At 39.7% G+C, this 12590-nt stretch overlaps 1 protein-coding gene across 1 annotated transcript in view; it reads left to right on the top strand.

Moving 5' to 3' along the window:
* Nucleotides 1-12219, top strand: part of PSMB7 (proteasome (prosome, macropain) subunit, beta type, 7) — a gene marked incomplete at its 5' end in the record, with an annotated part of 26105 nt that extends 13886 nt beyond the window's left edge. The window contains 2 exons of the mRNA XM_010288189.1: nt 10136-10287; nt 12072-12219. Of these exons, the coding sequence (XP_010286491.1) occupies nt 10136-10287; nt 12072-12183 (264 nt within the window). The remainder of the gene's footprint in view (nt 1-10135; nt 10288-12071) is intronic.
* Nucleotides 12220-12590: the final 371 nt, after the last annotated feature.

Below are 12590 nucleotides of genomic sequence, written 5' to 3'. Positions count from 1 at the left end.
TAGGGAAAAGGAGGTAAATCTTTTGTGTAATGAGTTCAGGGGCACAGAATAGGTGGGAAAAATGGAAGGAGGTAGTCTGACAGATATTTAATAACTATTTCTAAAGTAGATCTCCCCAAAAATGTGAGATTATATTTACAGTCATTTATTATACCACTTTTTTTTTAGTGTGGCAGGGAATCAAGTGGTACTGAATGAAAACAAAAAGACTCTGGAAGGGTAGGAACAGATTAAAAATAAGAGGGGGCTGTTTTGACTATGTTCTACTTGGTGCATAGGCACTTACCCTCCTGCAGCAGCTATGCTGTCTGAAAAACTAGGTCTTGCTCTCCTACCAGAGATTTGCACTCCTTCACCTGCTGGCCAGGTTTGCTTTTGTGGTCATTCCGCAGTGATGACTTTTGCTAACTACTTTGGTTTTGACAAGCATGGGTTAGGGAACAATCTCATGAGCAATTTGGCTGGCAGAATGGGGTAATCCTGTGAAAGGAGAAATGATGGGCAGACAGCAGTTGGAGGTAGTAACCTTTTTCAGTTAATCGTTGCAGCTGTCAGCGTAGGTGTGTTCACAAAGAAATTATAGGAAGGAAGAGGACTGGAAGCTGCAAAATGTGTAGACTTGGGCTCTTCTGGTCCACAGTTTTGTTTCTGGCTTTGCCACTGATTTTTGAGGTACTTTTGAGCAGCCCCGTATACCCAGGGTGAGGAAGCTGAGGTATAAAGAATGCCTTCCTCTGGATGCTTGCTGTGTGCGGAAGGTCTTTGCTGTATCAAAGTGGAAAGTAGCCTAAATTCAACTTTCACTGTGTACCTCTTTTTCTGTAAATAAATAGACCAGGCATAGCTACAAAATATTACAAAAACATGTTGCTTGCTTCTGTTTTTAAACAGCTGCCATACAGATCATTCAAATGTTTCTCTGCTCATATTTCCTACTGTCCCTCAATATGGTGGTATTATTTTTGTTTATTAACTACTGACAATAATACTAAGCTATTTTTGGAAACCGTCAAAACTCTAATCTTCAACAATAGTTGTCTCATCAGTCTTATTTAGCCTGCATCTGTGTGATTCGAGGCTCAAGAGCAATGACAAGCTGCATATGAATTCTGTATTCATTAGTGATGGTGATCAAAATGCCTGTGTCCCTGCCGTAGGGCTCAGGTGTGGAAGTCTGCAGGCTAATCCCACCAGCTGACATTCAGAGGTTTAATGACTCCATAGGAAGGTGACCACTTGCTGGGAGGTTTGTCGGCTGAACTCAGACAGCAGACAATAGAGATCAAGCCAGACTATCAGAGTTAAGCTGGAGAGCCTGCCTGAGATACTTGAACCCCTGTTGGTGTCAAACACAGAGATTAAGTAAATGGGGGAGGGGGGGGAATAATCTGATTCTGTGAACAAAAATAAGTACTTAGTATTTATGTGCTCTGTGTATCTGTTTATTTCATTACCCAGTGACAATAACTGAGACTGCTAGTGGCATATCTTCACTGCCTTTTCTGGCAGAGCTCATGGCGATACACATTTCATGCTTTCCCTACATACCTGTATTGTTGTCTCCTTCAGAGCCTTGAATTTCTCTGGGTAAGTATCAGGTGTTAGTGCAGACAGACATCCAGAAAATAGAGGCTTATCATGCTGTTTCTTATTTTTAGATTAGATTAAAATTATTCTATGGTAACCTGGTTTCTGCTTGACGCATTGGACAGTTAGTGCTGTTCTCATCTTCTTTCACAGAATTGTGCCTTGGATTGATTTCCTTTGTGGAACTAACATTAAACGGGAAATATGAGGCTGATTTAAAATGTGCTAGCTAGCTGTGCTCTGGAATGGCTAGGATTACTGGAGCAGTGTTTTGAGGTGTGCTTTTTGAATACATCAAAGCACAATTTCAGTGCAGAAATCAGGTGGGAAGCTGCGAGCAGTATCAGTCTGAGTTACCTGTGATGCCCAGTGGCACCTTCTTCTAGTTTTGTGTTTACAGACTATGTGGAGGGTAATAAATATTGCCTTAGTTTAAATTGGGCCTTGCTGCATGACAAAGAGCAACAGTTTCTTCACCTTTATGAAAGTAACACTTAAACTTTGGGTGTCATAATGTAGACAAGCCAGTCGGAAGCAGGGCTCCATGTTAAGAGATCATTTCAGCGCACAGGGTAGGTGTAGGACAGGTAATTATTTTTGATGCATTTCTCAGGAGCAGGTGTTCCAGTTTAAATTGTTTCAGTTTGTGTATCTCCCATAACTGCAGAACACAGGCAAAACATACTGGAAAATATTTCACATGGCACGAAGCCCGAGTGCCGCTCCTGCGGCGAGGGCTGTGGAGGCAGAGTGCAATTTCCGCCTGGGCAGGGAGGAGTGAATGGGAATGGGGCGGAGGGTGGGAGTCAGCCTGGGCTGTCAGGGGAGGCTCCTGCCCAGCCAATGGGCTTTACGGAGCATTTTGGTGTATTAGGAAGGAAAAATTACCAGAAGGCCCAAGACTTCTTTTTCCAAATAAAATGTTGATCTTCATTCCCTTCCATCCTTTTTTTTTTCAGAGGTAAAGTCAGTCATATGATCAGAGACTTGCTTTATTTGAAGACAGACATGTTATTGCTGGATATGAATTCTTTTATATGCAGTAATAATAAATAGTAATTTTAATTGTCATCTTTTGCATGGTTTTAACTTCTGGCTACTTCCTGGTGGCTAAGGTTCAGTATGTTACTGTATGGCAATGCAGCTGTACAGAAAATTGAGGATATTGTGCCGTCAGAGTAGAACTTGCAGCCTGGCAGAATTTAGAGCTCTGTTGAGCAAGTTCATTTTATTTTGAGAATCAGTTCCCTAAAGAAACATGAACTTCGCCCAGACATAGGAAGTGATACTAGATGAATTTTCATATTTGTTCTTAGTTTGAAATATGGAAATAGTGTTAAAAGAAATCCCGTAGGTGTGAGAGGAGCTTGTAATTTAATTCTGTACCATTGGAAATATGCATTGTACTAATCTTCATGTAAGGAATGACATATGGGAACTAATGTTATTGAATAGTAGTTCCGAAGCATATAAGTTCCTTGCCTTGGCAGGTAATTTGGCATAAATTGTTAATGTAAATCCAGGTTAGTGGGGAAGACATTATTTTACTAAAAAAGATAAACTGCTGATTAATTCAGTATAGAACTCAATTACAAATTGAAAGTGTCTCTGCGGGACGCCAGTACCCTAAAGACAGCAGATGTTGAATTGATACTCCAGCATATTTCACGCTGGTATGAAATATTAACATGGTTTATTATACTTGTGGTGTACGGTATCAGAAAGGGGGAGGTGGTGATGAGTCTGGGCTTGCAGGCGTCTACCATCAGAACATGAAAAAACTGTAATCACTGAGTATAATAATTAGGGACGAAGGCACATTTTATTTGAAAAGTTCTTAGTAGAAAATAGTGAATGTTTATTTTTCTAACTAACATATTATAACAAAACTGACATGAAGTGCAGCACAGAATTACCTGATCTGTGGTCTATTAATGAATGAATGTAGGTGCATTTGTGTAAAAATTCAAACTGCTGAGTTCTAGCAAGACTGCTAGGTCAGTGCTGTGCTCTGCTTGCTTTTTTGCATAATTTCCTGCCCGTGCAGTATTTGTGCTGAAGATTGCTACTTCCTAACAAAACTAATTATTCTGTATTTTTCTTGTGAAATGTAGGCGGCACTTTAACCCTGATGTGTTCATAATCCAGGGATTTAAGTAAGTTGGGGTTTTGTCATCTAATGTATTGCGTTGGTGATGGTGGCACAGACAGGCTCTGTAGACCTTGAATTTGAGAAGGAGCCAAGTGATGAACAGGCTAAGTAGTACAGTAGCAGAAGAAAATACAGGAACGCATGTAACAAACTGGTCTGTGCTGCTTTTTCTTTCTTTCAAATAGAAGTCCAGCTTTGAAAACTTCAGAGAAGTTAGACAAATTTATTTAAAGTTACCTTTCCAAACAGAAGGTGTGTTCCACAGTTTTTGAACAGGATGTATTCTGGAGAGAAAATTCTAATCATATTTAATAGTCTTCGAGTCCTTGACTCTGTTTGTGCAAATATTGAGTCATTCACTTGGCTTCCTGCAAGTGAATGAAAGTAATGTTTCAGAATTTGGAGCATTTCAGTTTCTTGTTAAATAAGGCTGTGGAAACAGAACTGGAAAATAACATGATACACATTACCTTGATTTAAAATAACTTAGCTGTTTAACACACAAAATAATAGTTATTTCACACACACTCCATTTTTTTCTAAAAACTACTCAATTTCTGTTTATCTTGGTCTTTAACAGCTGTTCCGTAAAACTAAATAAACCTGTATAGATACCTGAAGGCATATTTTTCTTTAGATTTAAGTGTTTTCTTCAGAGTGTAGATGAATCCAATAGTGTATGGTTGAAATTCAGCAGAATGGAGGCAATGCCATCTTTATACCTCTTACAGGGCATAGTTTTAGATACCTTAATTTTTTCATCACATGCTGGGAATATTGTAGTAATTTCTACTCATTCTTCTTAATACACAAACTGGTGGTTGTTCCTAGGACCCATTGTTGTGTTGTACTGCTCTATGTCTCCCAGATGCTGCTATTCTTACAGATCCTGATTTTCATAACCCCTTTGCCTTTGATGCGATCATTGCTTTCATTTTTTTATACTTGCAGTTTCTACCTTGTAAATGTTTCTTTGTGCTGTGGTCATTTGGCATGTCAGTTTAATCCCGTTTTCTGTGATGTGGAATTCTGATCCTACATATTAATCATGTACATCCATTTTAATAGCCTGTTTTGCATTGTTTGGATTGTTAGATCTCAGCATTCTGCTTCTAACTTCTGTGACTTTTTAGAGCACTAACAAAAGATGGTGGAGGAAGAAGGGTGGGGGAAGAGCTAGAAAGACTGGGTACTTCTAAATTTCATTCACCTGATCAAAGATGAAAGAAGCAAAACATTTTGATTGTAGCATAGGTCTATTAAAAAAAAAAAAGATTACGAGACAAGCTGTCATTCATCTGCTGATGAAGTACTACTTGAAATGTGTACTTTTTTTTTGCTGAAGACTTGTTAAACCTGAGTGGTTTAAATCACATGTGCCAGCCCCTTTCCAGCTTCAAAAGGTAGCCAAAACAAATTCATTCTCACTAATGGAGTCTTTCAACCTCCCCTTACAAGAAAAACACGACATACTTTGCTTCTCAGTTTTGTTATCTCTTTGGACGTAGCCAGCAGATTTTAGCATTGCTTCCAGTTACATATTGATCTCTACCACAGCTTCTCCCAACAGGCAGACTTCCACGTCCTCTCACATGTTGCAGTGTGCTGATTTACTCTTCCAAAGTCTAATTATGTTTCTGTAGGTGCTTATGTCCTTCAAGAGGTATCACTTTCCTAGCCCCAAATTCCCAACAATCCTTTATAGATTTTTTTTTTTAATCATTGTTCTTCCTGAAGCTTCTGATTTTTTTTTCCTCCTCTTCCCATGTGAGTCTTGTGGATTCTTACTTTAAATAGGATTGACTTTTTACACTATAATTTGAACAATTTTCATTGTTTTAAGACAGTTGTGATAAATGTTTGAAATTTATTTTTGCAAATATTGTTACACACTATCTCATTCATCCTATACTAATATGCACTGTGTACTGTATTTCAAATTCTTATTTGAAAGTCTCCAGAATAAGTCTAAGACTTGTTATTGGAGAACTGCACTACGTATTGCATATCTAACAGGATACCAGTGACCTGCAGAAGGTATTAATTTAACTTCGGTAAGAATTAAAAAAAAATCCTTTTTGTACAGTTTTTAAATCTGGAAAAGACCTCTCCTGTTCAACTTGCTTGTGAGGTTACAAAATGTTGAGGAAAAAATACTTCGAAAGCTGTTCCAGCTTCTCCCTTTACTGCTGGAGGCATAATGATAAACTTGTTTAAAAGCTGTTAGTAAAGATAGTATTAATATGATGTAGAAATATGCCCATCTTGGGTGGGAAAGTCTCTCTTCTTTTTTACTTCGGTAGCATTTGAAATCTGGAAATTGCCTAAGTGAGAAGAGAAACTTGATTCAAGTCATATACAAGAATAATGTGTAAAAGTTCCTTATTGGTGCTGTTTGGGACTTGTACCATAGCAGCTGTAGAGAGGTAATCTATCAGTTCTTGAGTGTCTACAAAATGCAACTCTCTAGATAACAGGTTTAAAGTAAAGATTTAATACAGTCTCTATCTACTATGATGTTGCAGTGACAGTTTAAAACTCATTCTCTAAATCTCAGCAGACTTTATAGCTAGCAGTGGGCCCATATAAAGCTTAATGGCATTACAACACATAAATCATCTTTTAAAGATGCTACCAGTAGCTCCAATATTAAATGCAGACAATTGTCTGTGTTATAAATAATTTATCAAATACCATTTCAGATTAGCCTTCCATGCTGAGTTATTTATTTTAGCCTTTACTGTACTATTCCTAAGACACGTTTTGAAAGATCCATTACTGGTCACTTTAATGAACTCGGGGGTCTGTTTCCCCCCGCCCCAGCACTTCGGTACATCTGTGGTGACCGTTACACGGCTGAGCTGGACCTCTTTGCGCCTCTTGCAAGCGCTGCCCATTTGTCATGTAGTGGTAAATGGAGTCGCACATTGGAGCCCTGGGACACATTGTGTGAGGTAGCGATGGAGACGAACAGATAGCTCTATAAAGTGCTGCTTGTCACCGCTGGCTTGCATTGCAGTACATCACTCTTGCTGTAATCTCATTTAAGAAGCAGTGTGGACCCGAGAGAATGGTATTCCCAGTTAGCTTGGTCTTTGCAACCATGAAGTAGGAAGTGCTCCTTTTATATATTCTGAACTTTTAGGGTTTTTTAAGATTAATTATTATAGTGGCTCATTCATGCCCCTGTACTTAAGACTCTGTCAGCACTTTCCATGATAACCCCCTATTTTCTGACTGTAAACCAGCAGTCCTTGCTAGAACTTCGTGTGCAGGATCTCTGTTAAGGAATGTTGTGGGTTTTTTTTCCTTGTGGCTGTTCTGGTCATCTTTCGAAATGATGAAAAGAGGAGGAGGGGCAAACAGCACCGAGACAGGGTTTTCTAAAATTAAAATTATTCCAGGTTCATGAGCTAGCCTGCACTGTATCAGATGAAAGAGCCGAGATTACATTTTAGACTTTCTCGTAGTGTAGTGGATGGCTTAGTGCAGTTACAACTGAGCTCTACTGACTACAGGATATTTTTAGAACTATTTGATAGAGTACACTTTAAAAAGTACATTTTTTTAAGAAAAGTAAATTTACATTGTCTAAAAAAAAAAGACAAAATTAAAAGGGTGAGTGGAACAAATGTCCACCAATCTGCTTTAGTTTTCCTAAGATGTAATAGCTTAAAATTATTCTGGTTTTGCTACTATTTAATTTTTAAAACATATCTATGGATACTTCTTTGTTTTATTTTAGTATAGTTACTTTTAATGTAGTACTATAATACCCTTAGCATGCAACAAATCAGTGAAAGTAGTCTTCTGTCGGTTGAATGAGGAAATACTTGCTTTTATTAACAAAAAGACTGAAGACAGGTACAGGAATTATTTTTACAGCATGGCTGGTTTGTTCTAGTCAGCTTGGTAGAAAGTGTAGTTCAATTTAAAAAAAATTGTAAGACTAATAAAATTGGGAGTGAAATAAGAATTTATGCTATTTCTATAGTTTACTGAAAAAAATGCCCCCTTCCTGGTCAATACCTTAATGAAGCTGTTAGAATAGGAATGCTGTTATTAACAAGCTCTTTTATAGAGGGCCATCGGAGAATGCGAAGTATGCACTGGGAGCAGACGCAATTGTCGCTGAGCTAATTTTGGGCTCCTCTTCAGCTGTACTTGTACACTGGGGCTTGTGCAGCTGCTGTCTGAATCGGAGACGTTCTCGGAGCGGGCTGTGGATCTTAGCATCATCATCTTCACGTGGCAGGATACTGGCAGAGACACTAAGGCCTTTAAAATGAAGCAAATTTTAAAAAGCTGCATGTATCAAAATTGGAATTGAGTAGTTGCTCTTCCATTCATGATGAAGATTTTCCGAAGGTGTGAAACACAAGCAAAACAATGATGAGTGATCATGGTAAACTTAGCCTTCGGTTATGATCATGTTGGGCTTGCTGGGCAGCAACTGCCATGAGGAGAAAACAGTCCACAGTTCTGTCTTCAGAGATGTGTTTCAGCCTTATTCTTTCTTTACTGAACAGGCCTGCTCTAGTCATGGTTTTCAAGTTTGTTCCTTATATACCTTTGAGAAAAATTTGAGAAAAAACATAGCTCTCTGCTATGTACTTGAGCTACTGAAAAGATTAAAGATTGTGTGTGTGTGTGTTTATACAGACACAATCAGTTTTCCTTGCATTCTGACACTTTTGCCAGCTGCCTGGAGCACTAGCACTTGCTCTCTACAGGCTTTGGTGGAGCTGAGGGTGCAGGACATGTCCTCGCTGGTTTTGTTTCTCTTAGCAAGCAATAACAGTGCCCTGGGAAGAGGTGCCGGACAGAGGATGTGACCCCTGTGTGGAATCGTAGGGCTGTGCCAGGTGGTAGCGTATCTTTTGTCATAAGGACAGGCAGATGCTGAGAACAGATGCCTGTACCTGGATTTTACAAGATTTAAAATGATACATCAAGAAAGTTGCTTTGCAACATTTCTTCATGCTCACCATCTTCAGTCACGGTGCGAAAGTATGGGTTTCCTGGCTGTATCAGGTTATTTCTAATAGCACCGGCTCTGATCTGTGACTTTTCAATGAGCTGCCACTGAGACAAAGACGGGCCCTGCCCGGGAGCTGCAGAGGGAGCCAGCGCAGCTGCAGTAGCCTCCAGTAGTGCTGCCGGGTACCCGCACCCCTGCTTCTGAGGCCTCCACAGCAGCACCATCCAGGCATATTTCTCTGGGGCGTGGGGAACGAAGGTGATTACAGATCTGCTGTAGTATTTTACTGGAGAGTTTGATGAACTGGAAGTGTTTCCTTGTAAAAGACGACACTCATCTGAATGTTACTTGTGTGTGTGTAATGCAGACACTATTGCACTCTGTTCCAGGCTAAATCCGAGTGGATTGCTCGCGGTCAGGTGCAGCATGTGTATTTCAGCAGTGGCATGTTTGCCCTTTTAAAAGAAAGTAGATATACAAAACCTGTAAGAAAGCAAATGTTACGACTTTTGCAGGATTAGTGCATGCTTTCAGAAGCAATAAAAACGGTGAGCTTTATTTCCTGTTCTAGTCTTCTATTCTAGTTTTGTTGCAAATACAGTTCTACTAGTTGTATAGTGATTTAGAAATACACAAATACAGTATGCAGTAAATGGACTATATTAAATATATATTTTGCTTTAGTTACCTGTGGAATTTCTGAAGTGTACTGCAGAAAAGAAACTAGCAAATTTCCTGTATTTTTCTTCCCTTTTCACTTAAATGGTAAGAACTTAACCACAAATTGCAGTATTTTGACAGAGGTACCTAGTTTAACCAGTATTTTCAGCAGGTTTCTTTTAAATTCTCTGCACTTGGTGTTCAGGACTGGAATTAAAAATATTAGCCAGCTACAGTTCGGTACAGAGTCAGGCTGTTGTACAGCACAGTTACTATTAAGATGAGCTGAATAAGCGATGTTACAAAATCATAGAAATAATTTTGGTACTACAGAGGATGATTAAATAGTCTCTACCTGGGGAAGTCTTGTAACTAAACTAGTAAGAGTCTCTAATTTGTATGCAGCTGTTACACAGAGGGCACTACAGGGAACTTGTAATGTACGTGTGCACAAAAGCCTGGAAGATAAAAAATCATAAAATTTATTTCCTCCATTGATTACGAGAGAAATCTGAATTTTGCTTCCTTGACTGTCTGGTCAGCTGTGGGGGCTGGCTGATGAGCGGGATAAAAGGCTGCCCCTCCCCAGCAGTAGTCCCACTGTTCAGCTCTGTTAATGCTCTGCAGTTCTTGGGTGATTAAAAAGGTGCTGGTGTCTCATTGTTCTGAGAGCTCACAGCTTCCACTGTCACATGGACAAACATTTCTGTGAAATGCCAGCACTTGGGCAGTGATGGCTTTTTTAACTTTTCCAGGAAGAGGAAGCCAAACAGCTTGTGCGAGATGCCATTGCAGCTGGCATATACAACGATCTGGGCTCCGGCAGTAACATAGATATCTGTGTTATAAGCAAGAACAAGCTTGATTTTCTCCGTCCGTATGATGTGGCCAACAGAAAGGGGGACAGGTTAGTATTTCTGAAGCGGTGCCTTATCCAGGCTCTTTCCAGCAATTCGTATTTTCTGTAACGCTAATTTTTGTCAGAGTAATCTTGTAGATTGTAATTACAAGATAGTAATCTTGTAGATGAATTACAGCCACAAATTTTGTTTTCTTATTTAGCTGCATCTGCAGTTGAACAGAGCTGCCACTGGCACGTACAGCTGTGTGAAGGAGACAACATGTTGCTTACCTGCTGCCACTTCACAGGCCAAGAGGCAGCCTTGAGGTTCAGGCAGTTTGACAAAGTTTCACATGTGTGAGGGAGCAGATACTTGGGTTTCTTTCCCTGTCAGGTAGCAACACAGCTTTGTTCTGCTACGTTCTCGCTGACATTTGTGTAAGAAAGCCCAGTGCTATCACTGCCCTTTGTGTGCGGAATTGAAAAGCAGTATGGGGCGGTGCAGCCGGCACTAGTCCCTGTACATGAACTTGCTGCAGGACAAGACCAAACCCCGAAATGCCGCAACTGCAGCCTGTGAGAATCAGGCTGTGGTTTACTCTATTTCCAGAGGCCCTTTCTAGCTAGTGGCTGGAAAACATGCCTTATGCAGGATTTTTAAGACAACACAGGTATTGTTTTGACCACTAGTTTCCTCAAAATTGTCCAAAGTATACTGTGACAGTTAATAGCTAAAATACAGCAATTGCAAGCTGGTAGTTTTTTGTAGTTGGACTAATTTGAGTCCAATTTCATTTCATGTAAACTACAAAATGCATGTAAACATCCAGGCTTTTGTAATCAATCAGTCCTCTCTCAGTCATTGCCACTATGTAGAAACTTGTGCTTTCTTTTTCCCCAGCTCTGGCATTTGGCAAGCCCTGTCAAAAAGACAGATTTCTGTACAGCCCCCCCCATTTTACAGTTCTCTCTGTTCATTTCCTTAAAGCACACAGAATGCCTGCTGCATAGCGCATGAGGCTGTACTCTACATCCTTCACAAAGCTGACATTATTCTTGTTTCCTTAAATTTTGTCATAAACATTCAAGTAGGGAACTCTTGGGGAACAAGGTTACATTTAAGTATGTATCATGTGGTCTTGTCATACTGCTAATGTTCAGGATACAAAGGTGATGAAATTCTGAAGTGAGCAAAGCTTGAGTGGTAGAGGAGCCGGCAAATTTTACTCCTAAACACTCAGCTACATTGCTTGGTGAACTATGTTGCCTAATGGGTGAAATCACAGCCCCCTCAGGCAGCTAAAGGATTTTGCAATATATACTTTTATATGTAACAAGTTGTGCAACTTTTCAGTCCACTGCCAAGAGCAGAGTTTAAAGAAATTGCTTTTCCCCTTCTTTTTAATGCAAACACTATGGCCAAAGCCCCAAAGAATTGCACTGCTGCTGTTACAGGGCTTTTGGCTTTCTTACCATATAGCTAATCCAAAGCTAATACATTCATAAAATTATTTTAGAGTTGCAAAAAAAGAGTTTGTTCTTTGAGTGAGGGTACACAGCAAGAGTGTCCTACACTACAATGAGATCCCACTTACTATTTCTGTAAAGCAGCCCTGCCAGTTACTTAGTAATTTTTTTTTAAAGACTGTGTTTCCTAAAAATGCTAGTTTATCTGAAACTTTTTCAGTTACTGCAGCCAATTTAGATTTTACAGTAAGCACAGTTCCTTTACTTACTTTGGACTTTTATAAGAAACTTTGAGAGAAAGCTGATTAGTTCTAAAATCTTAAATGAGAGTTCTCCTATGAAGGACCATCTTCCAGCGTAATTTTCACCTATTTCTTTAACAGGTATGGCAGATACAAGTGTGAAAAAGGAACTACTGCTGTTCTCACAGAAAATGTAGCACTCCTGGAGATTGAGGTGGTAGATGAGACTGTGCAAACCATGGACACGTCCTGAACCATCTGTGTCATAGGAGACCAGCACTAGTTGTGCTTAGAAGCCTAAGGGAAGCGTGCAGCTGATGCAGAATAAAGAGGGTTCTGACCATTCTCCTAATCAGTGTTTTTATGTAGTGCTGATTTCTTTTGATGCTTTTTCCCTTCTTACACTGTTGAAAAGGTGAGGCTCCTGCAGGACAGAACTGCAGCATCTTGCCCACACACATTCCTTTTAGTGTTCCAGGCTGTGAAAGGGAGTTGGACTTCACCCTGAAAGATCTGTATTATCATGTGAAAGAGCACTGGGCTCTTGGAGCGGATACTGAGCAGTGTACTGTCATTTGGGGCAGAAAAACCACTAAATAAATACAACAGCCAGGTTTGGGTTTTTTTACTTCACTCTAGGAACAAAAGAGCAAGAGTAAA

Source organism: Phaethon lepturus, unplaced genomic scaffold, assembly GCF_000687285.1.
Source record: "Phaethon lepturus isolate BGI_N335 unplaced genomic scaffold, ASM68728v1 scaffold18070, whole genome shotgun sequence".
Classification (NCBI taxonomy): Eukaryota; Metazoa; Chordata; class Aves; order Phaethontiformes; family Phaethontidae; genus Phaethon; species Phaethon lepturus.
Note: the sequence above shows the minus strand (reverse complement) of the source record. Positions and strands in the feature narration are given on the sequence as shown.